The 25,718-nt window shown below is 53.8% G+C and overlaps 1 protein-coding gene across 10 annotated transcripts in view; it reads left to right on the top strand.

Moving 5' to 3' along the window:
• GRIN1 (glutamate ionotropic receptor NMDA type subunit 1) overlaps window positions 1–24,525 on the top strand; it is a 38,370-nt gene extending 13,845 nt beyond the window's left edge. Inside the window, exons 4-22 of one of the 10 annotated variants that reach the window (XM_075717195.1) lie at window positions 2,058–2,120; window positions 2,872–2,972; window positions 3,546–3,667; window positions 4,191–4,365; window positions 5,911–6,055; window positions 6,155–6,238; window positions 7,412–7,547; window positions 8,480–8,607; window positions 8,796–8,960; window positions 9,297–9,415; window positions 10,119–10,231; window positions 10,747–10,895; window positions 11,687–11,844; window positions 12,312–12,473; window positions 14,292–14,401; window positions 15,572–15,717; window positions 17,352–17,603; window positions 18,329–18,439; window positions 21,282–21,485. In XM_075717195.1, the coding sequence (XP_075573310.1) occupies window positions 2,058–2,120; window positions 2,872–2,972; window positions 3,546–3,667; window positions 4,191–4,365; window positions 5,911–6,055; window positions 6,155–6,238; window positions 7,412–7,547; window positions 8,480–8,607; window positions 8,796–8,960; window positions 9,297–9,415; window positions 10,119–10,231; window positions 10,747–10,895; window positions 11,687–11,844; window positions 12,312–12,473; window positions 14,292–14,401; window positions 15,572–15,717; window positions 17,352–17,603; window positions 18,329–18,439; window positions 21,282–21,485 (2,643 nt within the window). Of the gene's footprint in view, window positions 1–2,057; window positions 2,121–2,871; window positions 2,973–3,545; window positions 3,668–4,190; window positions 4,366–5,910; window positions 6,056–6,154; window positions 6,239–7,411; window positions 7,548–8,479; window positions 8,608–8,795; window positions 8,961–9,296; window positions 9,416–10,118; window positions 10,232–10,746; window positions 10,896–11,686; window positions 11,845–12,311; window positions 12,474–14,291; window positions 14,402–15,571; window positions 15,718–17,148; window positions 17,170–17,351; window positions 17,604–18,328; window positions 18,440–21,281; window positions 21,486–24,456 lie in introns of those variants that run through there. The other 9 variants (XM_075717200.1, XM_075717197.1, XM_075717198.1 and 6 more) reach the window with 9 other exon arrangements.
• Window positions 24,526–25,718: the final 1,193 nt, after the last annotated feature.

The following is a 25,718-nucleotide window of genomic DNA, read 5'->3' as shown; positions in this document are numbered from 1 at the left end:
TGAATTTTGAATTTGTGGGTCTCTGTGTGGGCTGAGAAGCAGTGAAGTGCTGCAGGATGACACGGAAAAAGTGGAAAGAGAGGAGACATTACTGGTCTAGTTCTGGCAATAGAGATGGGGACAGGGGGATGCAGAGGCTATCAGGTGCCATCAGGTCCAGCTTTGCTGCACCCAAGCCTCTGCTTCACTTTGCTGACCAGCCAGGGTCAAGGCACCAGCACATCCTGGGCACATGAGGTGATTCGTGGCTGGAGGCTGCAAGATGGATGACTGAGTTTCCAGCTAAATTGATGGTGCCTGCAGAAAAGTGGCCAATGTCTCTTCATTGGAAAATATTCATTCTGTCCTGCTGCTGCAGCTCTGCTCTTCCTGGAGGCAGTTGTTACTCCAGGTCTCACTGCGATCTGAGCAGACTCTAAGAAGCCATTGCAGAAATCCCTGCTGTGGACATCATCAGAAGTGAAGGCAGACCTGGGCTCTGAGCGGATTTTGCCTCCTGAGATGCTTTTCCTTACAAGGACCCAACTTCTTTGAGCAATGAAAAACCTGCTAGACTGTGTCCAAGGAGAAGAAAGGAAAAATCACACAGCTGCACAGAAAGGAGACCTGGCAAAATGTCCTGACAAAGACTGGTCTGAGTGCTCAGGAAGAAACAAGCTATTAAATTTGGAAAGCAAGATGCAGAGATAAAACCTAGCTGCCTAAGGAACAACCTGGGAACATGAATCCTTGCATTACTGGGGTGCCAAGGGTCAGGTTCCTGGCAGGGATCAGTTGACATTGCCATAAGATGCTGTGAAATGGAGATCGGAATAGAGCCATGTCCCGTACCCCATGCACACAAATCAGGGATGCGCAGCTGGGGTGGGACAGGGCCAAGAAGAAGAGGTCAGACTATGTCCCAGCAAAACCTGCCAAGCACTATCCTGCAGGCACTATCAGGTTGATGTTATTGGCATGACCACAGGGGCTGTTCCCAGGAAGATCCACAGGGCTCTGTGCACTCTGCTGCAGGGTCAAGGCTTCTGAGAGCAGAGGCTGTCAGCCCTCAGCACACTGCCTGGAGGAGAGGAAACCTCCAGAAGTAGGTTTCATGCCCCTGGCTCCTTTGGGGCTGAGCAGCAGAAGTGGCTCAGGCAGGAGACAAGGGGGGAGCATGCTCTCTGCTCCAGTCCATTATCTGCAGGGCCAGTGCATGCTGAGCCACCTGCCCCTAGTCCAGGTGTCACACCCCAGCCAGCAGCATGGAGTGATGCTCACTCACTGCTCGCCAAGCAGTGAACTCCACTAGCCATGCGTAGGGCCAGGTTATGGGCACCATGGTCTCTGGCAACTGCACCTCCCAGGGCCATCCATGTGTCACAGAGCCACGAGGTGCCCTTGGCCCTCCCAAGCACCAGGTAAAAGCTGCAATGTCATCCCATGATCACCATTGCTTCATATTGCCACGCTTTGAGCCAACATGGGACGTAGCAAGCTTTTTCTTTCTCTTTTGGACAGCAACAGAGCTCCAAAAAGCTGCTCCCTCCTTGCAGGAGGTGAGAATTTCAGCTGAGACACCTCATTTGCTGTGAACTCTCTTAGGGTGAACAGGATTGTAATGATAATAGTGATGGTAGTAATGCTAATACTATTAACTGTAACAGTTTGCATTTATCCAGCACTTTCCGTACACAACATTTTGTCCTTTACTTCCACAGTAATTCCATGGAAATCCCACCACTTAGGCCCTTAGAGATGCGTAGATTGTTTCTGAGTTTAAGATAAAAATTTCTTGCTGAAGAATTCCCCAGTCCCACAAGGCAAATGCAACTGCATCGCAACAGCTGTGACACTCAGGCTTGCTCTAACCGATATGGCTTTGCACCCTGACGCTCCCGTGAGAGCTGAGGCACTCTCTCCTGATAGTGGTTTTTGCGAGCTCCAGCGTTATAGAGACCCTTTAGCAAACAGTGGAGGAGGAGGTGGATGTTGGATTGCTTTACTACACGTCATTTTCAACTGTTTATAATATTCTTCTGTGTCTACATATTTTCTCTGTGCACATTATTCATCAGAGTAAAAAAAGGAACTATGAAAACCTCGACCAACTTTCCTATGACAACAAGCGAGGACCCAAGGTATATATGCATGGAAATGCACGCCGCCCACCAACCTAACTAGCAAATGAAAAATAGCCACAGCCACCAGAAAAATAAAAAAGAAAAAAAAAGAGAAAGAGAAAAAAAGAAAAGAAAAGAAAGAAAAAAAAAAAAGATCCATGACTATGTTTCTTGGTAGCACGTTTTTATGTTGAGATAGTTTGGTTTGGACTTGAGAATGGAAACCTAGCCAGCTGACCCTGGAAGGATTTCTTTTTGAAACATGCATGTGAACCAGTAATTAACTTGCAAGTTTTTTTTTTTGGTTTTTTTTTGAAAAGTTGAACCAACCCCCTTTCCTCCCCAAAGGAAACGGTTCCTTGGTGTAAGTTGCTCACTTTTACTCCCAAAGGTTAACCCTGTGCAATATGTTTTTTTCATTTCCCATGTTTTTGAAAAACAACACTTGTTTGAGTTTTCAATTGCATTTCAAAGCCTTTTTCTCTTTCCTGTACAATGCACGCCTCTTTTTGGGTCTTGATTGACTTCAGTTTGCATGCACAGTGCAAAAAAAACCCAAAAAGCCAAAACCTTAAAAGGGAAAGGAAGGAAGGAAAGAAAGAAAAGAAAGAAAAGAAAAGAAAAAAAGAAAAAAGTAGCTATAACCAACCTTATTTAGCAGACTTTTGTGCAGTTTAATGAATTCTCTTGACCCTTTTCTAGATAGCATGGCTCTCACAAGCAGTCCTGGGGCTCCTGCACTAACCAGCTTTGCTCACACCAATCACAGGCTGAGAAAGTGCTTCAGTTTGACCCCGGAACCAAAAATGTGACGTCGCTGCTGCTGGAGGCTAAGGAGCTGGAGGCTCGCGTCATTATCCTTTCTGCCAGGTAAGGCAGTGCTGTCCCTTCCCCTCCCTGCTCTGATTTCCTCACTCTCCCATTTGCAATGCTGCCCAGCACTGGAGTCAGTGCAGATCTGGGGCACATTGTTCTTTCGAGGAGCATGGCAGAAAACCCACATAAAGCCTCATGTCCCAGGCAGGTGGTAGATGCTGTGTTGCTGGCCAGGGAGCTTGCAATCATGAGTATGGTTGAGATGTCTGTCTGTCCTGCAAAGTGCTAGCAGTTGCAGAAACAGCAATAGTTACTGATGATGTATCCTGATCCACTTGTGAAGGAGGGGAATCTTATTGCCCCCATGCCTATAGACAGTGAGCAATAAGGAATGGGCAGATTTGCAGATGCTCAGCAGAGGTGGATGCTGTGGGATTAGATGAAGGTGAGAGAAAGGTTCCCATTGCATCAAGGATTTAGCCATTGCCCAGGAGAACCAGTTATCAGAGGAGAGCTGCCTGGGGTTGTGTTTTCCCTGGCTCTGCCACCCCCTTTGGGTCCAGTACAGGAGAAAAGGGGCCATCCGGCACCTGGAGCCACATTGCCGTTCCCTTCTTCTCGTTGCAGTGAGGATGATGCGGCCACGGTGTACAGATCAGCAGCCATGCTCAATATGACGGGCTCCGGCTACGTGTGGCTGGTGGGGGAACGGGAGATATCAGGCAATGCCCTGCGTTACGCCCCTGATGGTAGGCACGACCGGAGGCACCTGTCCCACTGTCAGCCAGGCTTGGAGGAGCCTGCTTGGAGCTGGGACAAGCAGCACCTCCCCTGCCAGGGACCCCTTGGGCTGGGGGAATGTGATGCCGTGGTGGTCCTGAGCGAGTGGAAGGTCCTACACATTGCTCGCCACTGTCTTTGCCTGCATGAGGAGGCAGCAGCCTTGGCCACACTGCCATGCCCCAAACCCAGCTCACCGTTGCCTGGGGGAAATGCTTGGGCAAGAGGATGGGGATGAAGCATGGGGTGTCAGCAGTCCATGTAGCTGTCCACAGTCCCCATCCAGCAGGCAGGACGGTGCTGGTCCAGCACCGCTTCAGACACTTGACCTGCCTGCCCCTGCCTGAAGCTCAAACAACTCCCCAGCTGCATCTGAGGGGTCCTCAGCCCCATAATCATATGTTCGCTGGCCCCCGAGCCCTGCGCATGGGAGTAACACCAGAGCAACCAGTGTGTCCTGCTGACATGCTTTCTCCCCTCTGCTTGTGGCAGGAGTGATTGGTTTGCAGCTCATCAACGGGAAGAACGAGTCAGCCCACATCAGCGACGCTGTCGCAGTGGTGGCCCAGGCTGTGCATGACTTGTTTGAGAAGGAGAATATCACAGACCCGCCGCGGGGCTGTGTGGGCAACACCAACATCTGGAAGACGGGACCCCTTTTCAAGAGGTATTTGGGGAAGGGTCCTGCTGGAGGGAGCAGAGGACCTGCAGGGGGAGAGCTGGAAAAGGTGGGAGCATGTGGAAAAGGGCAGCATGGTAGCATTGTTCAGAGTATCTGTCACTAACGCTTTGAGGCATGTGGCACAGAACTGCTTGGACACTCCTGCACGATTCAGATGTGAGGGCTATGTGTCTCCTAGAAAACTAGCCAGTACATGGGCTCAGGCACTGGCCCCCAGTTTGTCCAGGCTGTTTACGCATCCTCCTGGTGCCTGGCACCAATTTGGTCCATGCCAGCCCATGCTCTCCTGGGAAATGCTTCGGCAGCAGGGATCAGTGTGGGCAGGGAACAGCTCCAGGGGGAATAGATCTGGGGCCATGGAGGGATGATCACCTCTGGTCTGGATCTTAGTTCTGCGGGTGGAAGAGGGGAGAAATGGGGCTTTCTGCCAAATCAGGGTAGGGGGATATTTCTGTCAAATCAGAGCTCAATACTGTGGGCATGTTTCTTGCTGAACATTTCAGGGCTGCAGCATGGGTCATTGTGCTGCAAGCAGGACTTGGGGGCAAAAGATCTCCATGCATGGGACAGGCTTGCTTTCTGGTGTAGCAAATACTGGTGCTTTGGTTTTGGTTGGTGGAGTCTCAGCAGAGCAGAGCATGCACATGTTGGATCTCACTGCCATGGGCAGTGTGATCAGCAGACACTGCATGCGCTTCCCAGAACCCAGACTTTGTTCTGCATGGGGTTTTGTGCTATGTCACTGCAGATCCTGGAGACACAAGGGCCTCTTCTGCAGGTTGGATCTTGGTAAAGCAGCAATTCCCTTTGCAGCATGGCTCTCTGTGTGGGAGGCCTGCTCTCTGCAGCGTGCAACCTGGCACCAGGGTTTCTTATGGCAGTGGGATCTTGTGCCAGGGTGTCTGCGGGATGCCCTTTCTGTAGATTGGGTGCTGTTGAGATGGACCTGCAAAGCCCAGAGATTATTTTAGAAAAATTTCTGGCATCCTCTGCAACAACACGATCTTTGGCAGGAGCTATTCAAAGTTGTTCTCTATGGTGCACTGCAAGTGGCTCAGGCAATTCTTCTGTGTCTTCACTACTGTCTTTCCACTGTTTTTGGGGCTGGTTCTCCCCTTGTTGTTGTATGTGCATGCCTGGGGCACTATCCAGGCTGTGATGGGCTGGTGCCAGACAGAAGCACCAGGAGCGATGGTATGGACACAAATCCCAAGGGACCCCCAAAGGAAGGTGTCCTTGGGTGCTGTAGGACAGATCATTCCTTAAGGGAATGGGACTGATCTGGTGGAAAACAAGGGGCAATGACAACAGATATGGCAGTGCAACATTCGGGAAACTGACTCCATCCACCAGGAGGGGATGACCACAGGGCTATGAACAGACCATAGGTATCCTTGATTGGACTTCTATAGGGTAGCAGGCATAAGGCAGGCAACTGAGAGAAAGCATTTGCATTTCTGATGCCTTCTTAGGTGTCCCAATGGCCACAGCAGGTTTTCTAGGTTGGCCCCACTGTGTTTCTCTCCATAGGGTGTTGATGTCCTCCAAATACTCGGAGGGTGTCACTGGACGGGTGGAATTCAATGAGGATGGGGACAGGAAGTTTGCCAACTACAGCATCATGAACCTGCAGAATCGAAAACTGGTCCAAGTTGGGATTTACAATGGCAGCCACGTACGTACATGCCTGGACAGGTTGGGTAGGAGGGATGTGTGCACTGTGGTATCTACCTATGGCCTCATGTCTATCTCCTTCCTCTGGGACTGATTGCAGGTCTTGACCAATGATCGGAAGATTATCTGGCCAGGGGGAGAAACCGAGAAACCTCAAGGCTATCAGATGTCGACCAAGTTGAAGGTAACAGCAAATGACATTAGGGGGTGGCAGGTCTCCTCAGGTCTCTGCTTGCAGGGCTGTGACTTTATTTGCCTCCTACTTCCACTGCTACCTCTGCAGCCATCAGCAGCATTTGCAAACCCAAGGCACCTGCTATCTTAGAGAGGATATAGCAGAACAACTTAGAGAAGGTAGTGGAGGGTGTTCAGAGCTAGAGTACAACTTCCAGCTGGAGACAAACTAGATAGGGTGGCAGGCATCCTTTGGTTTGGAAAGAGACAGCTGGAAAGGGGATATGAGAGAAAATAGCAGAGAAGGGGTGGAGGAATAATGTGTTCACCATCCTCATGTCTTGGGAGCCAGAGGGCACCTGGCACAGGTTTGCATGAAACACAAGGATGGGCTCCTTTGGCCAAGGCATAGTTCAATTCTAGAGTCTGTTGCTGCTAGACAGTGCAGAGGCCAGAAGGAAAGAGGTTCAAAAGGAGATTAAACAAGCTAATGGAGGGTAGGCGGGCTGGTGGCTGCAACGTTGGGCTCAGGAAATCCCTGAAGAGCTGATGGCTAGAAGCTGGAGGTGACACTCGGAGAAGGTCCCTCTGCTCTTGCTTTGCTTCTCACGCCCTTCCCTTAAGTGTAGCCCAGCAGCCACTTTAGCAACTGGATCCTGAGCAGGCTAGTCTTACCAGTGTGACTGTTCATTTGTCCTACTGTCCAGGCAAGGGAAATCACACATTCCCATGGTGGTGAGCCCTTTCCTGCAGAGGTGGTGCAGATGCATTGGGATGCTGCTTTACTGAAAAGGTCCAGGGCAGTACTGAAATATCTCCATTAGCTTGGGGCAGTGTGACAGTGTCTAGAGCACCATTCAGGGCACTAGTCCTGGCTATGCGTGGCTCTCATCAGCCTGCTGTTAGGGAGAGGGGTGTGAAAGGCTTTGAGGCCAAGGTGAAAGTGCCACATGAAGGTGGATGCTGATATGGCTGTTCCTCATCTTGGGTGCAGGGAAAGCAAATGTCAAAGCGAGGTCCTGGTGCTGGGCTGAGTGGTCTTACATGCTGAGACAGCAGCTGAGGAGGGCACCACGGCATTTTGGCCATGCTTGCATGGAGAGGGCAGCCCAGCTCCCCACTCAGGGGGAGGTAGCTCTGGAGGGAAACAGAGACAAGTAGGTGTTTGTGCTCCACCCCACAGATCGTGACAATCCACCAAGAGCCCTTTGTGTATGTGAAGCCCACGCAAGCAGATGGGACGTGCAGGGAGGAATTCACCATCAATGGAGACCCTGTGAAAAAGGTCTTTTGCACTGGACCCAACGAGACCATTCCAGGTAACTTGGTCTGGTGGTGAACACAGCAGCTCCCTCAGCCCATCCAGCTGATGAAGACTCCTGTCCCAAGAAGGTGTCCCCAGGGAGGGTGCTCAGTCACACAGGAGGCCCAGAGGTTGAGGAACAGAAAGGTGACAGCACATTCAGCTGCCAAATTCCACTCCCCGCAGCAGTTCAGCCCCACAGTAGTGTTGTGCCACAGCTGGGCACTGGGATTCAGGTTTTTGACCCCAACAGATGACTTTCCTGCTGTCTCTCAGTGGGTGGGTTCCAGGGCTGTTTTGGGGGATTGCATCCCATATTTCTGTCTCCTGACATGCTCCAGTTCTCTTTGCCTTGATCTCAAGCAGAAGTGAGAACCCCAAGGCACATTAGCACCTGCTACACTGGTACTAACAACACCAGTTTCAAACCATTTTATTATGGAAAGCCTGCTTCAGGATTAGGAGTGCGCACCTGATGGGGGTGTGTGCTGCTTAGCAATGCCAGGCTTGCCCAAGTCCACCTGAAGTGCATCACCTTGGCCCATCATGCTCTCCTGTGCACAGCTCCCCCTTGCAGCCCTGAGTTGTGTCCCAGACCATGTTCAATGTGATGGGTTCATGTCAGCACTCCTCCAGCACAGCCTGCATGCACCAAGCCCCCTCCATCCCCTACAGTGGGTTGGTAGCACCAACTCTCAGCTCACGTCAGCTGGGACACAGCAAATGAAGGACACCCCTTTGCCCCCAGCTTGTCAGCACCCATAGGCAATAGAGGCAGTGGGAGAAGATGGTCAAGTCTGGTGGCCCTGCTGGAATAACATGATTGCATCTCATATGAAACCAGAGCCATGCAGGTGGCTGCTCTCCCTGGGGACGGACATGGATCCTGCATGGGGTCCCTGGTAAAGGGCTGTCTCCAATTGTCCCCCCATTTTCTCCCGCCTGCAGGCCGCCCCACTGTGGCACTGTGCTGCTACGGCTTCTGCATTGACCTGCTCATCCGGCTGGCAGGGGTGATGAACTTCACCTATGAGGTTCACCTGGTGGCTGATGGTAAATTTGGTACCCAAGAGCGGGTGAGTTTGGGCAGCCTGTGATATCTCTTTGCCTGTATCATGTGTTGAAACACCCCCAGGCCCTTCTCCAGAGCAGTGGTGCTGTGGGAGGGCAGTGCAGGGCGCCTGCTGCCACATATGTGGGTGTCCTGGCTGGTGGGGGACAGGTGTCAGGGCAGTGGGCTGATCCTGCACTGGCTCTCTGGCAGGTTAACAATAGCAACAAGAAGGAGTGGAACGGGATGATGGGGGAGCTGCTGAGCGGCCAAGCAGACATGATTGTCGCTCCCCTCACCATCAACAACGAGCGGGCACAGTACATTGAATTCTCCAAGCCCTTCAAGTACCAGGGCCTCACCATCCTTGTGAAGAAGGTATGGGCTGGTATGGGATGTTTTGTAGAACAGGGGAGGTGCCCCTTGCTCCCCAACTTGCAGATATGTGCCATGCCTGCACCATGCCCAGCTCCCCCAGCTGCTGCCCCCTGCCCACCCCAGGGCAGCCACTGCAAATCCCAGCCTTTGCTGTTGGCTGCCAGCCTTCAGGTTGCTGGTTTTAATGCTGGGTCTTGTCTCAGATACACTGAGCCTTCCTGTGTAGCAGAGCAGAAGGAGCTTGGAGCAGGGAAGGGGCCCTTGTGAGTCCAGCCAGGCGGGCAAGGTGCAGGCATGATGGGTGCCAGTGCTGTTCACCTCTCTCCTGTGTGCTAGGAAATTCCCCGCAGCACCTTGGACTCGTTCATGCAGCCTTTCCAGAGCACACTTTGGCTGCTGGTGGGGCTGTCTGTGCACGTGGTGGCAGTGATGTTGTACCTCTTAGACCGATTCAGGTGAGTGCGCCTTGGGTCACCCAAAGGCTGGAGGGGACAGGGAGGTGCTCCTGGGAACCATCCGCTAGGTTCCTGCAGTGTCTTGCTCAGGCACAGCTCTGCAGCCTTTCAGGAGGCTCTTGCAGGAGCTAAACCTGCTTTCTCTGCCCTGCCAGCCCTGGGCTGAGGCTCCTGGCCTCTCTTGCTGCTGCTAAGCTGAGGGATGTGGATATGTGGGGTACTCAGCACCTGGATATGTGGGAACATGCCTGTCAGACCAGGTGCCATGCTGATGCCTGACCAACAGGACCATCACCTCCTGGGCTCTGTGTTAGTCCCCTTCCTTGACCCCAAGGCAGCTCTTCTGAAGGGCAGGGAACCTGTTCCCCCCATTAGCCCTGTGCCCAGAGGTTTTTGCAGTTAATCTGCAGTGAGCCCTCTGTGTTGCAGCAGGAGAGGCTGGAGATGGCCAAGATCAGATGATCTTTCTGGACCAGAGAGAAGTGTGATTGGGACCAGTACCAGTGTGAGCTGGACAGAGTTGCAGATCAGCAGAGTGGACATGAAGGCAGTGGGACAGTGGGTGAAGAACTGTTTGGGGCATAGGTGCAGTCTGTAGGGATGAGTGATGTAGGGCTGGATCAGGACATTAAGGGCACATATGTAAAGAGGCCTGGGAACCAGGATAAGGGACATGAGAAGAGCTCTCTGTCTTGTTTTCCAGCCCGTTTGGCCGGTTCAAAGTGAACAGTGAGGAGGAGGAGGAAGATGCCCTGACCCTTTCTTCAGCCATGTGGTTCTCCTGGGGAGTACTGCTGAACTCCGGCATCGGAGAAGGTGCGTTGCAGCATGCAGCAGGACTGCTCTGCCCTGCAGCCCTGGCCCTGAGCTGGGGTGCACACCAGCCTGGGGGACAACCTCATGCCCTCTTCCACTGCCTCCTTTCTGTGGCAGGGCTGATGCCCTCAGGTTCACTGAATGGGTACAGCCCTTGTTCCCTGAGCCTTCCCTGGAGTGGGCTGGTGGAGCATTTGGTGATGCTGGGGGTGTGGCACTCCCTGTGTGAACCATCCTGCCACCTCTCACCATCAGTGATGGGAAACGGGTCCTTCTTGGGCTGCTTCTCGTGCCCAGGGTTATCTATGTGCTCAGGGTGAGACACATCATGCCCTGGAAGGAGGCATGGGTTTTTCTCTATGTGGGTGATGCAGGAGCTCCTTGCACAGCTCTCAGCAGACAAGACAGATGGGGCACATCTGCAGCTGCCATTGGTCTCGTGTGGGATGGATGTGGCTTTGGTGACCAAGTCAAGCCCTTGTCGTGCCAGTCTGATCTTGCCTCTCTCCCTCCAGGTGCTCCCCGAAGTTTCTCTGCCCGTATTCTTGGCATGGTGTGGGCTGGCTTTGCTATGATCATTGTGGCTTCATACACTGCCAACCTGGCAGCCTTCCTGGTGTTAGATCGGCCTGAGGAGAGAATTACAGGCATCAACGACCCCCGGGTAATGACCCCTCGCTTGCTTTCCCCTTCCCTGTCTACCTCTGGGCAGAGAAACAGGAGATGGCTCCAGTGGGTATCTCCTGGCTCATATAATATGGCTTGTAGTACTTGGACTTTAACTTGGGCTTTAACATGGTTGTGGGTCTGGGTCAGGGGGATGAGCCCCAGGTAGCTCTGCCTGTGGCTGTTGCTGGTAGGTCTGAGCCCCTGTGCTGGGTGGGAATGGACAGTCATAAGGATCAGCAGGGAAAACCTTGTCCAGAAATAGCACATACCCGCCAAACTGCCTGCCAGTTCCTGGAGAGCCTGCACTAACCAAAGAGGAAACAATTCATTATGGATGAGTTATAACTAATGAAATTGTCCCTGCGGTGCAGTCAATACTCTCAGTAGATACCAGCATGCCTCAGACCCATTTCCTACTCTGGCAAGGACACAGCCACAGCTTATCAGCCCAAGCACGCAGGAATGTACCCCACAGCAGCGCTGATCCACAGCATCCCACCCCCTCTGCCCACAGCACTGCCAGCCCCATGGCATCCACAGGCCTCCTGCATCCTCAGTGCCACGGTGTCCCTGTCCCATAACATCTACTGCCCCACCACCATGGTTCCAGAGCATCCACTGCCTGAAGGCATCCACTGCCCCATGGCAGCTCTGCTGAGGAGATCAAGGTCTTCTCTGGGAAACAGGTCCCTGAAGGGGATGGGAAATTAGGAAACACAGCTTTGGGGTGAGCCAGTTTGGTTGATGAAGGACAGAAGAAATAGGAGCCCTGCTCTTGCCTTTCAGCTACGCAACCCCTCTGATAAGTTCATTTATGCCACGGTGAAGCAGAGCTCTGTGGACATCTACTTCCGACGGCAGGTGGAGCTGAGCACCATGTACCGGCACATGGAGAAACACAACTATGAGAGCGCTGCTGAAGCCATCCAGGCAGTGAGGGACAAGTGAGTGGGACCAGCACCTTGTCTGGCCATGCTGGGAAGAGTTTTGGGAGGCTGCAGTGGAGCAAGCAGGGCTGATGCAAACCTGGAGGGAGCTGCAGTCAAAGCATGTCTTGATGGGACCTGCCTAGTCCTAGTGAGTGCCAGGTCTCTGGATGGAGAGCACAATGTCTCTGTGGGGAAAGTCACACTCAGAGCCTTGGCCCTGGCCATGGTCTCCCTTTCTGGCCTCTGCAGTTGCCTCTGTGCAAGGCTGGTTGGCTTCAAATCCCACATAAGCCCCCCACACTCCTCCTCCAAAATTTTGCCAAGTCTTTTGCCTCTCAGCAGCATGTAGACAGACCCTGCTGGGAGAAGGATGATGCTAACCAGTGTTTAAATTAGGGCTGGGAGCACCCTCACTGTTCCCATCATGGCCACAGGCAAGCTGGGCTGCCAGTCTTACCTGTCTGTCCTCTCCCGGTGTCCAGCAAGCTCCACGCCTTCATCTGGGATTCGGCAGTGCTGGAGTTCGAGGCCTCCCAGAAGTGTGACCTGGTGACGACGGGGGAGCTTTTCTTCCGCTCCGGCTTCGGGATTGGGATGCGCAAGGACAGCCCGTGGAAGCAGAATGTCTCCCTGGCCATCCTCAAGTCTGTACACAGATCTCAGCATGGGGCTTGCTTTGAACACTGCATGTGTTAGCACACAAGTAGCCTCATGCCAGACACTGCCACCCCACCCTCCAAACCTTCTGCAGGGACAGGGGCTCTGGGGGCTGCTGTGTCACTCCTGACGAAGGGAATGTGCCTGAGTGACTGGGGTGGGCACCTACAGCCCCAGCTCTGGCTCACAGGGCTGGGGAACAGCATGGAGCTGGTGGAAGGGCAGAGCAGAGCAGGGCAGGGAGCAGGAAGGGCAAGGAGCAGGGTTGTGCTCAACTGCAGGAGCATAGGCAAAGCTGACAGAAAGCAGCCGTGGGGCCATCCAGCACCAGGTCCTTGTGAGCATGGTGCAGGCTGCAGCAGCAGGCAGGGGTGCTGCCATTTCCCCACTTCTCCCTGCAAGCTCGGCATGGCTGATAGCATTGCACTGCCCTGACTTGATCTTCCAGGGGTTTTTCTTTCAACTCCGGCTGTTCCTGTTAGGCAGAGATATGTCAGGACCCCTGTTGAGTCCAGCTAAGGCTTTTATACCAGCATGAGCCTGCAGCATGGGGTGCCACAAGTCAATCTGGTATTATGGGTAAAAAAGGATTTCCTTGCATTAGTTTGGAAACGCCACACTTGTTGCAGCCAGAAGAATGTGGTGATGGAGTAACAGGCAGCTGGGAAGCAGCAAGTGGAGGGAGGGGGACATGCGAGATTAATTTTACAGAGAGACAGGGTCAGAAGCCAGCAGGGTCCTGCCCAAGATGCAGAGATGAAAGGCCTGAGAGAGAGGATGGGCAGGATGTGGAAGACACAGACAGGACCCAGGGTAACATAGGGAGCCATGGGACCCTGTCTGTGGAGTGGTCTTACCATGGGGATGGGTGGCAGCAGGACAGGTGGGACTTGGGACAACAATGTGAGAAGCCTGGAGAGGCAGCAGGAGCCCTTGGTGTCCTCGTGGGAGAGGATGGGGAAGCCCAGGGCTACAGATGGCCCAGGAAGGCAGTGGAGATGTGCCAGGAACAACACAAAGGAAAGTGCAGGGGGATCCATGGTGGGATGTGTGCTCTGTGCCTACCTCCATCCCCACTAGCTGTTCAGGCAGAGACAGGCACTGCAGGGACACAGTTTGTTTCCTCTTAAGCTGTGACACCAGGTTTTTGGGGCGTCCCAGACCTCGCTGCGCACAGCAGGGAGCTGCCAGGCAGCTGTTATTCCCCTGCCCTGATCTAGATCACCAGACAGGATTGGGGTCCAGCATTGCCTAAGCTCCCAAGTGGCGCTGGCAGGTGGGGGGATTGCACAGGAGGGCACCAGGGATATGCTTCCTGTCAGCTACCCGCAGCATCCCTCCGAGAACACTCTTTGAGCCTTGCGTACACCCGTCAGCTCCATCCTTCTTCCCCTTGGGACTGGGCTTACACGTGGCTCTTTTTGGCAGCAGCCGGCCAGCCCTCAGACATGGGGCAGTGGCACCAGGCAGCTGTGGATGCCTCCTCGCACCCGCTACACCATGCACATGGCTTGTGGCAGCACTGGCTGTGCGCAGGGCAGTGTGCAAACACATGCAGTACAGACAGCCACTGCAGACAGGCCACACACATTCTCGCTATGCAAAAGCCATACATGCACATGCGTGTGCAGTCAGCCGGGCATGCACACACAAGTGTGCACACACACAATCATCAGTTCATGTGTTTGTAGGCTGCAAAGCGCAGAGTCCTAGGACAGAGGGCATGAAGGCACAAAGAGCATGTGCCCCAGCTGCCTGTGGCTGGTCCCCAGTGACTACTCTGTCCTGTCTCCTTGTGCTTTCAGGTCCCACGAGAACGGCTTCATGGAGGATTTGGACAAGACTTGGGTGAGGTATCAGGAGTGTGATTCCCGTAGCAATGCCCCAGCAACACTCACCTTTGAAAATATGGCAGGTTTGTTCTGCAAACCTCTTTCTTCCTCTTCGCTGGGTAGCCTGCTTTCGCTCAAGACATTCTCCTCTCCGGGGCTCTCCTCTCGGGCCAAAGCTCTGCTTCTTCTGGGTTTGTGCTTTCCTAGCGCTGGGAGGCTGCTGTGTTGGGCTCCAATCCCACCTTGTCCGAAACAGCTCCGCGAAGCTTTCCCCACCTTCCCTGGGGTGGCTTTCTCATCGGTGGGGCTGTCCTGCTTTTGAACATTGCTCCCCTCCCTCTGCTCTGGCCAAACTGCGGCTGTCACAGTGAAATCAGAGCTGTCGCCAAGGCAGAGAGAGGGGAGCAGCACCTCGGGGGAGGCGAGAGCGGCCGTGGAGGCAAGCGAGGACCCTGCTGCAGGAGGGAGCTGGCGGCAAGGGGCAGCCCCCCCAGCCCTGAGGAGTGTGTCCTGGCTGGCCCTGGGCAGCAGGCAGGGGGCAGGAGGAGGATAATCGATACAGAGGGGCTTTTTCTTGGTCCCTCTTTGCAAAGACTGCGAGTTCACCCAGGCAGGCTCTCCCTTTGCAGCGATGTCGTGCTGCTGGTCCTTCACCCAGCCAATGTGGTGATGCAGGATGAGGTGTATCTGATTGGACCCCGTCCTCACTGGCACTGTGGGCCAGGGCAGAAGCACCGAGAGAGGGGGCACTTTGCTCCATCTCCTCAAGACACCACTCCCAAAACGTCTGCCCCAAGTGTTGCAGCCGGCCGAGGACAGCACAGAGAGCTCTGTGCATGGCTGTCCTTCCCGATGAGCCAAATGGGAGCGCCAGAAGTGGGTTTCTGGTGCAAACGACCCTACAGCCCCAGGGGATGGGGTCTGCCCTGGTGCTCGGTGTAGCACCCAGCACGCCGTGCCTGCCCCCAGCATCACTGCAGCACAGCCAGTGCCCCGTGCCCGACCAACAGGAGCTTGCATGGACATCCAGCACCCCATCACATTTCTGCCCATCACGACAGGTGCCCAACCTGCAGAACCTACCCTGTTCTGTGGGGTTCCCCTCCCCGGCCCCTCCAGGACTGTGGGGGAATGGCGGGGGGTTGGGGGGACCCTGGGTTGGCAGATGCTCCTGTTGCTGAGCGTGATACAGAGGAAATGAAGTGTCATGGTGCAATTTCCATTGCCCCCTGTAACTTTCCTGCTTATTTCAGGTGTGTTTATGCTGGTGGCTGGAGGTATTGTTGCCGGGATATTTTTAATATTCATAGAAATAGCTTACAAAAGGCATAAGGACGCGCGGAGGAAGCAGATGCAGCTGGCGTTCGCGGCCGTTAATGTGTGGAGGAAAAACCTGCAGGTAGGACAAACCGTTTTTAGAGCAAATCTCCAACAGGTGCGTTTTCCATTCCTTCACCAAATCAGTGAATGCAGAGCTGTGGATTAGCATGGGGCCCTCTGTCTCCCACCCCAGTAACTCCAGCCAGGCATTACTGGGTGCCTAGCAAGCTGTAGGGCCCCTGCCTTGTCCCCAGGAGCTGCCCTTGGCTGTTGCCGTCTCTCCCAGGAGGTCTCATGCACAGCTCCAACTGGGACAGAGACCTGGCCAAAATAGCCCCAGCGGTGCTCAGGATGGGGACTTTGCTCTGCGGGGGACCATGTGCCGGAGCCACGTCTTGCCCTGGCTGAGTAAGCAGTGCCGGCGTGGCTCCCTTTGCAGGCGCTCTGCCCTGCTGCCCGGCTCCGGCTGTGCTCACCAGCAGATGGGAGGGTCAATCCACTGCCACTGAGCATCCCTGCCCAGTGCTCAGGTGGAGAAATGTTCCAGGGATGGTTTCCATTGCCTCCCGCTCCCTGCCCACTCCCTAGGTGTTTGGTAGCCCTTGTCATACCCAGGACCAACTCCAAAAAGAGGCGGTGTGTGCTCTTGTCATTTGGAGACAAGGACATCTCCCCACATGGGAGCCAGCGATGCTGGTGCCTGTCAGCGCCAAGGCTCCCCCGGGGCCCTTCCATGGAGCCATTGCTCTCCCCAGCTTCTCTCATCCCTGAAACACCTCTGTGCAGCTCAGGCGGGGGAGCCCGGGAGGGTCAGTGGTGTCTGGCAGTGACACTGAACCATGGGCACGTCCGTGGGCCACCAGCCTCACACTTCCCTTACCCCATTGCTTTTGGGGATGAGACTCACAGTGCCCAAAACCCCAGTTTAGAGCAGCTGGAGGCTCTCTCAGAATTGCCCGGTCTGCTTTACTTCCTTGGGGAAGCAAACCAGCGTTCAAAGAGCAAGAGATCCTTTAGGCAACTAAAGGAGACTGCTGTTCACAGCAGAGCCGGTGAATGAAAGAGAGAGAACGAGGCTCGGGGACCCTAAAAGGAGCCCAGAGTGGTGGCCCTGTGGGAGCAGCGCTGGCTGGGGCATGGGGATGGGCTGCCCGGGTGGAGGCGACCTGCCCGAGAGCAGCGAGGGGAAGCACAAGGCCGGGCTGCTGTATCCTGAGAGCTCGCTGGGTTCAGTTCACTGATAAGAGTCTCGGAAAAGCCATTTCTCTATTTTTTTTTCTTTTTTAATTTTTTTTCCTTTGCTTCCAAAAAGCAGCAGCACCAAGGGGGTTAAGGCTGCTGGGACAGAGCACACTAGTCGCACTGCCATTTTTCACTTGCCAACCTTCTAGAAAATACTGCACTGGGTCTTTGGGCAGAGTCTGTGGGACTGTGAGCAAAGCATGCTGCCCTGTGGGGGTAAACAGCCTCATGGTAAAGAGCCGTTTGACATTGTAAGACTTTTCCACAGGAGGAAACGTCAGAGCACTAGTATCTGGTACATTGCTAGAAGGTAGGCAAGTGGAAAGATTTATTTGTTAAAACAAACAAACAAAAATAATGGTTTTTGGGATCACAGTTTTGCCATGGCTATTTCCTGAGATGCCATGGAAGAAAAAGACATTTCATTCCATTCATCTTGCTTTCCTTTCCGTTTGTGCATGTCCGCAAAAGAGAGAACTGAGAAGGAGGAGCAAATGTATCCCCGAGCATGCTCTACGCACCAGCGGGATACATTTTGGTTACCCCCGTGCGGTAGCAGAGCCAGACCTGGTCACTCCGTCCCCCGTCGGAAAGGTCACACTCATTGGCACGAAAGCAATTGGGGAGGAATCGTTCTCAGCACCCACCGCAGAGTGCGGCCGGTCCCCACGGCTCGCTGCCCCCGCACCATGGCGGCTGGTGCTCCCAGCCTGCGCTAACCAGGTCCGACTCGCTAACACCAATGGCTACATTTTTCAGTTCTGTTTCTCTTTGAGTTCATCCTGACCCCGATGACATCATAGCGCTAATGCTTTGCCTCCTCCCTTTCTTTTCCTTTATTTTTTTTCCTTTTCTTTTTCTTCCAGTTTCCTTTTTTTTTTAACCTGTTTTACTTTGGGGAAAAAAAAAACCACCAACAACAACCACGTTCGGCTTTGCACAACTGCGTCATTTAAATTTTTTAATACATTTTTTTACAGAATATTCATACAATGACTTCTCTTTCAATGCAGTCCTCTCTCTCTCTTGTGGCACTAGGATTCAGCCTCAGAAAAGGCCCTGAGCAATTTTTTTTTAGTGGTAGGTGCAGCATCTCACCTCTCGGTCTAGCCAGGCTAGCAGTGGAAGCGATGGGCAGGGCGCCAAACAGAGCATCCCCAGGAAGCGAGGTCAGCTGTGCCAGCCTGGACGCAGACACCCAGGAGAGCAGGGCTACTCCCCAGAGGGTTTCCAGCGCTCCAGATGTGAGGCCAGCCCCGTAGCTGTAGCAGTGTGGCGGCCATGCCGTAGCCGTGGGTCACAGAGGCCCTTGGAGGACTGGGAGTGACAGGACACCTCCAGTAGCTTTCTCACCTAAATGAAGGACATGACATGGGGCAGTATTCAAATAGATTTAGAGTTTCCAACAACACACTAGAGATCTAATCACTTATACATATTCATTTTAGGATAGAAAAAGTGGTAGAGCAGAACCTGACCCTAAAAAGAAAGCCACTTTTAGGTCCATCACCTCCACCCTGGCCTCCAGCTTCAAGAGACGTAGGTCCTCCAAGGATACGGTAAGAGGAAGAAGAACAATTCTGCCCTCTCTCTTTCTCTCTCTTTCTCTCTTCTGCCATCCCATCGACTGCCACACACCCATCCCGAAGCTGCCAGTGTACATGCATAGCTCATGTTCGTCACCAGTCAGTCAGTGAGTCAGTGAGTCAGTCATCCCGTGTACCTGAAAGGATGCTGGGATCCTGGAGGGCAGGCAGGAGGTGGCTTGGAGTCCTGTGATGAGTTGGGAGATGCAACCGAGTTTTTTGTTTTGTTTTTTTGTTTTCTTTTTGCCTGGATGATTTCTGATGTTCCTCTCTGTGCTTTGCTCACCTTACCGGTGCTGACCTCTTGAAACCAATGACATTTTTTTTTTTTCTTCTGTTCCTGAGTGTTCCTGTACCTGTTTGTCATTGTATGCCTAAAAACGATCACTCCGATTTAATTTGGGCACCGTGTCACCTCACCGAGAGCCATGCGTGTCACATTCTCTACATGTGATTTTTGTTTGTGATGATTAGCATTCGGGACGTAGTCCTCAGCACAGGAGTGACAGCTGTCTCTGGTTATCGTCAGCAGTAACACAGCTCTAGAAAAGAGACACAAAGGCTTGAAAGAGGAGGTTGTTAAAGACCCAACCTTGGTTCAAACTTGTGCTTTCCACCTCGGAGTAAAACTGCTCTCATGTAACCAGAGAAAATTTCCAAATTGCTGCCTCTAAAGCCAGCTGTTTCCAAATGTGCAAACATGTCTGCTCATGCTGGAGCTTCAGACACTCTTCAGCGTCAGGTTGGGCTGTTGGTCTGTCGGACTGAGCCGGTGTCCCTCTGCATGTTGCCGTCTGTTGTATGACACTCTGCACTGTGGCTACTCTGTTGTCTCGTGTGGCAGTGGCCACTGCGTTTTGCTGCCTGACCTCCCGGCGCGACGGGCTTGCCAAAATCGCCTCCCTGGGGCGACTGGCGGGTTTCTGCCCAGCGTTGCTCAGAGCAGGCTCCCTGCCAGGCTGCCTGAGGCGCGAGGCATGGCGGGGACGGGGGGATGGCAGCAGCGTGGGGAGATGCAGCCCCCAGTGGTGGGGTGGCCCATCCCTGACTGCAGGCTCGGGGCGCCTCGGGGAGCAGCATGCGATACCACAGCAGGTCTTGGGGCCATGGCTCTGTATGTGAAACGGAGGTGGCTGCCTTTGACACCAGTGCAGGCTCCATCCCAAGAAGCTCCTGGAGCACCCCTGGGACACAGCCCCGGGGACAGCTGAGCCCTCAGCTGGGCTCGGCTGCCACCATCTCACACAAAGTGCTCCTCTCGCTGTCACCTCGACGCCTGGCAGGCATGGGGGGGGACCCCCGCTCTCCCCACTCATCCCCCATACCCCACGGGGAAGACAGGCATCCCTGTCATCTCCTGCACTGCCTCCATGATCCCTGGGTGGTACCTTGTTCCAGTGATGCCCCCATGTCTACCCACCTCCCCACTGATGCATCCCCCGAGCAGCTCTGCAGAAAGGTTGCAGTTGTGTCTTGGTGGCCTGAGCCCCAACCAGGGCAGAGGAGACAGGGATGGGGTGGGTGGTGCAGGGGGGGAGAAGGTGGGAAGAGTGAGGAGGAGGAGGGACAGGTGGGATGCGCAGAAAAAAGGAGAGAAAAAAATTGCAGAAAGATCTGCTGGGGGCACCCTCAGCATGTCCTGAGTAGACTCCCATGTTTTGTTGTGTTTGAACCACTCCATGGTTAGGAAAGCAAAGGGTCCTCTCCTGGGAGATCAGGAGCATCACAGTGCAGTGGGCACCTGGGGGGACGGGTGCCCACAGTGGAGGGGGAGAACCTGGGAACAATGGAGCAGCTGGCTTGTGGCACCCCTGGTACCTCCCACATTGCTCCCAATTTGGGGAAGTATCCTGGGCCTGATCCTGCTCCATGGTGTGGCATCCACCCTATGCCACATGACTCCATGGCACTCTCTGCCCCAGGATAGGAGCACCCCAATGCCCTGAGCTGACCAGGTCCAGAGGCCACCTGCACCAAAGGTTCCATGGGTGAGTGGTGGAGCCATGCTCTCTCCTTCCCTCACCTGGTGGGGACCAGCATGGCATGGGGATCCCTGTGCTTTGGGTCCCAGCCATGCTCTTCTTGGCACATTGCTCACAGGCGAATTGTGGAGGGAGATGGCCCCACTCATCCCAGAAGATGCCCCCCACTTTGGGGGCAGCTGCATCTGCAAAGCAGCTATGGGCAGCGATGCCCCACTGCCCGGGAGCCTGTCACAGTCTTCTGGCTGCCATGGGGCAATGTGGCCGAGGTCCCAGGACATGTTCCCCAGGCCACCAGGATAGCTGGGTCAAGAACAGGCTAGCAGGGCCAACATCCAAGCCAAAGCAGCCAAGATGGAGGCTAGCAGGTCCAAGGTGTGGCTATTGCAGGAGGTCCCTGGTGGAGCAAGCTTTGTTGTGATGTTGGGCAGACCTGCTGGTTGCTCTGCGGGGTGAGCAGCCAGTGGGAGGGTGCTGCCACCAGCCCATGTCACAGCCTGCCCTCCGCTTCCATGCAGCAGCCCTGGCTCAGAGACCCCAATGCCCTCCTGCTGTGGAAGGCCCCATGAGTACATAGCATGCTGGGACACATTGCCTGGGGTCCTTGTAAAGACAAGAAAGCAGCGAGGTGCTCTGTTTCATGATGCTCAGCAGAGCCACGAGCCCACATCAGGTCTCAGATGGGCAAGGCTTGAGAGCCCATGGGGCTGGAAGGCCAGGCTGACCCTAGCCCCATGGGCTCTCCTGGCTAGCAAGTGAAAGATGCAAACCTGGTGGCCTTGCTTCTTTCCTTTTCGTTGTCGGGAGTTTTAAAAATGGATTCTGCTCTGCAGCCCTGCAGAATGGTCCCTCAGGAGTGCCAGAGAGACAGGCTGGCACCATGGAGCCAAGACAGCCCTGGGAAGCTACCACCCCACTCTGAACGTCCTAGCGCCCACCATCACCCGAGCTGCACAGCCTCTCCGCGGCACATCATCCCCACCGCCCCAGGAGGAGATGCATGTGTTCCCCATAGGCAGCTCCTGCAACTCGAATAGCACTCGCAGAGCTGACGTACTGCCATCCATCGCAGCCACCCACGATACTGCAACCCCACAGAAGCCATGTGAGATGCATAAACCACACAGACACCTTCCGAGCCGGCACATTTCGTACAGACACGTAACGAGGTGCACAGGTCCCTTAGCCCCCACACTGCAGCCGTCGTCAGCCCCCACAGAGTCACACTGCCAGCCCACGGGCATCCCCCCCAGGCACAGCATGACATACGTCCCACATCACTGCCAAGCGAGGGCCCAGCACTGCAAGGCAATGCTCGTCTTGCAGCCATGGGGATGGTGCCAGAGCTGGTCGAGAACCGAGGGGGTTCATGGAAAAGGTCACCTTTTCAGTGAAGGATCAGCCATCCCAAAGCCAAACGCTTCTTGGCTGAAAAAGAACATAGTTTTTGGCCCAAAAGAAGCAAACGTAGGTCAAAGACAACTAATTTTTTTTTTTAAAGGAAAATTGACATTTTCTACAGCAAGATTGCATTTAGCTGGAATCCTAATTTTTCATTGAAAAAAAAGAGAAGCAAACCCCAAAAATCTTCCAGAAAATCTTCCACCAGCCAGGGACTACCATATGAGCCCAGATTAGGTTGAAGTCATTTTTAAAGACATATTAAGTTCTTGTCTATATTTTCTTCCTGGTTGTCATTTAAAGTTTTTGGTGCCTTCACTTCACTTCCATACCTTAACATGTTTGAGTCTCTTCTACGGTTAATATTGATTAATTTCTTGGCTTTATAATGTTTGGTTTGGGGATAATTGCACCATCCCTGTAACATAATTTACCCTAAATTACTGATATGTGCTTCTAGCATTAGTTCTACTTTAACATAGTTTTGATATGACAGTTTTCTTGCTTTTTTTCTTTTCCTTTTTTTTTTTTTAATTTTTATTATTAAAAATTGCATGCATGAACTCTACACAAAACAAGTAAATGAGAATGTTACCCTGTGATAACTCTGTGATTGGAGGAGATATGCTTTCAAATCAAAAGCCATGCTCTTGTATTTTAATTTTTCTGGCCAGATTGCCCACTTTGCTTGGTTATTTTAGTGTTTCCCACCCCGAGAGCTGTGCAGAGAGGCCAGAACGCCCCAGCCTGCCCTGCTAGACCTCCAACTTTCCACTGCAGCAGCCACACATACACGTACACCAAGGCACATGTGCACACACACATGCACACACCGCTTTTTCCCTGCCACTTGCATCAGGCAGGATATTTAAAAAAGGACCTTTCTTCTGCCAGGTCCTTTTTGTATCTGAAGTTCCTCCTTCTTCACCAGTGAGTCATCCAGCCTCTCCCCTTTCCCAGTCGCCTCTTCTCCCTGCGGCAATCAAGCCCTGTCCTGTGAGCGCATGCCTCCCGGCCATTTTGCTATGGAAAGGCAAGATTGCATTTAACTGGAATCCTAATTTTTCACAAGAAGGGGGCAGCTGCACCTGTTTTGGGGAGATAGGGGCATTTTTTGGTGGACTGATGAATAGCCACAAAAAGCTCACCCCAGGGTGGCAGAGCAACTTCAGGATTGCCTCAGCCATTCTCTGTGCAAATGTGTGACGGCCAAGGTGTTGCCACTTGGCAAAGCAAAGACACAGCAAGGAATTTTTCAGAGGCTCCATTTTAATATTCACTAGTCCCCTAAATGAAAGAATGATCCTGTGAGATGCTCCCTGGGTGTCAGCGTGTCCCCAGCATGTGTACCAGAGAGACGGGAGCATGCTGGCTCCCACCCCTGCCCCAGCAGCTCCCCACCAAGGGGTCGTGGTGAAGCAAAAAACTGAGCAGAGCAGGGCAGCCCCAAGGACCTCACGCAATGCGCAGGGGGACTTCAGACCTCCCCATGGCAGGAGGCAGGGTGTAGAGCCACGCAGGGTAGCCACAGTGTCAGAGCCACCAGCAGCACTGCGGGGGCCACAGTCACCACTGACCAATGCAAGACAGGTAAAATCCCATCACTGAGGAGCCCCCCGGGAGTCAGCAAAATGGCAGCCCTCCTGGGTAGCGTGGTGCAATGGCTGGGCAAATGTCACTGGAGAGGGTCCACGCTGCACCATATGAGACCCACTGAGACCTGCCCCGCACTGATTTAGGTCCCCAGACAGCAGCACAAGATGCTCCGTGCCACCTGCTCTCACAGCAGGGCTGGACAGGGCTTCCAGTTGAGGGTTTGGAGTTAGGAGAGTGGATCTGGAAGATGAAGGGAGTATGGAAAGAGGAAGGGAGAAAGTAACTGCCCAGTTGTAAATCCCTGCCTGGGGAGGAGGTACTTTTTTTCCTTTTTTCTTGCCTGTTGAAGGGTATTTCTGCTCTCCCTGTTTGCTTGCTGGTGGGACTGCAGCTGGGGAGGTCTCTCCCGGGGACCGTTTGCCAAGCCCCCCTTCCACAAGGAGTGCAGAACCCCAAATCCAGGCCACATCCTCAACACAGGCTGCATTTTCACATTAGCAATTGATGCTACATTTTATCGCAAGTCAACCACACCGCACATCTCCTCACCTGCACGAAGGGATAGTCAAAGCAGAATCATTCAAGCAAGGAGGTGAAACGCCCTGGCCTCAAAGCACAGCTTGATCTGGCACCAGAGAGATGCCAAAACCCAGCCAGACCCTCCAAACACAGGTTCAGCAGTGGGCTGGGCTGATGAGTCACAGCCTTTGTCTTGTAGCTCTCCCAGAGCAGAGGGGCTCACTCAGCAGGTGACGCGGCTGCCACGCTCTGCAGAAGCTGCACCGCGCTCCTGGGCGTCCTCCCTGCCCAGCTGTAGGGTGCTTGGAGAGTGTCTGCAACGACCTCTGCACAAGCTTGGATTGCATTGGGAAGGGGACCTCAGCCAGCAGCAGTTTGCATCACTCCCAAGATATATCCTGTAGGGACACATGGGATGTAAGCAGAGGCGGGGGCAAGTGCCAGAACTGCCTAACACTTCTTTCTCCTTGTCTGTGTATTTGTGTGTTACAGCAATATCATCCCACCGACATCACTGGCCAGCTCAACCTCTCCGACCCCTCAGTCAGCACTGTGGTGTGACCTTCTCCCCGAGGGCCATCAGTCCTTGCCCAACACAGAAGGAAGGCACAGGCAGGACTGCCTTTCAAGGAACACTGATGGGTTCTTCTGGGTGAGATGGGAGGAAAGCATCCTTCATCCATACACAGTGTCTTCATTGTATATCTCCCTCCCTTCCTAGGCCTGCTGCCATGCTTGTGCCCCAGAATGCACAGCAGAATGAGGACACGGTTTGGACTTCACTGTACAGAGATAATTGCTTCTAACCAGTGCTGTTGATAATCAGTATTGCTACTGACTGGCTATGTGCAAGGGGAAAGGACTTCGAAAGGCACATGGTGCCTGCTCTCCCACAATAGTGGGGAAGAGCTGGTGCCAGACTACAATCATGTGCTTCACTTTTGCAGGCTTGAGGCTTCTCAGCACATGCATGGCTCGCCAGGCATGTGCTCCACGTCTCCCACCACCCCAGAGGGCTCCAGTTGACATGCTCGTGGTCCCAAGCAGCTGGAGCTGCCAACGCTGTTCAGCAGGTTGGGCATGTGTTCCTGCTGTGCCGAGTGACCCCCCACCTCTGCAGCAGGGGCTGGAAGATGTGTGCTCTGATCCTTGCAGGGAATGAACCCTCTGTTCCTCCCTCCCATCAGCCCGTGGCTATGACTTGGCTCCTGTACATGGTCTGTTTGCAGCAGGAGTGCTCTCAGCCCTGCAGCCCACGCTCCTGTGCTAAATGTGGTACTCTGGAGCTCATAACAGGCTGTCAGCCAAGATCCTGTCTCCCCAACTTTCCGGCACAGAAGACATCCCCAGGACCTGGCTATGGCCAGTATGTAGCTCTCACACCGTGGCTGTCCTGGCCAGGAACATCTCCATGGGGAATGGCTCTGGATGGTTGCATTGACCTTTAGCCAAGCTCCACACTGCCTCAGCACCAGCAATGCAAGGAGAGATGCTGCTGGCCAGTTGTGGCTTGCTGTGTGCTGTGGTGTCTGTAGCGGCCACCCAGCCTTCCTGCAGTGTCAGGGGACCACAGCAGGCACTGGCAGATTCTCTGCCACACTCACCTGCAGTTCAAGCTTGCCAGCAGCTTCCACAGCAGCCCTGAAGCCCCAGCTCACGTGGCTGCATCTGCCTGAACCTGGAGATGTGGAAACCGGATCCCAGTTCAGGAGAAAGGAACCAAAAGAGACAGGCTGGCACCATTTCCCCCCACA

The sequence above is a fragment of the Pelecanus crispus genome, chromosome 9, assembly GCF_030463565.1.
Source record: "Pelecanus crispus isolate bPelCri1 chromosome 9, bPelCri1.pri, whole genome shotgun sequence".
NCBI classification, from domain to species: Eukaryota; Metazoa; Chordata; class Aves; order Pelecaniformes; family Pelecanidae; genus Pelecanus; species Pelecanus crispus.
Note: the sequence above shows the minus strand (reverse complement) of the source record. Positions and strands in the feature narration are given on the sequence as shown.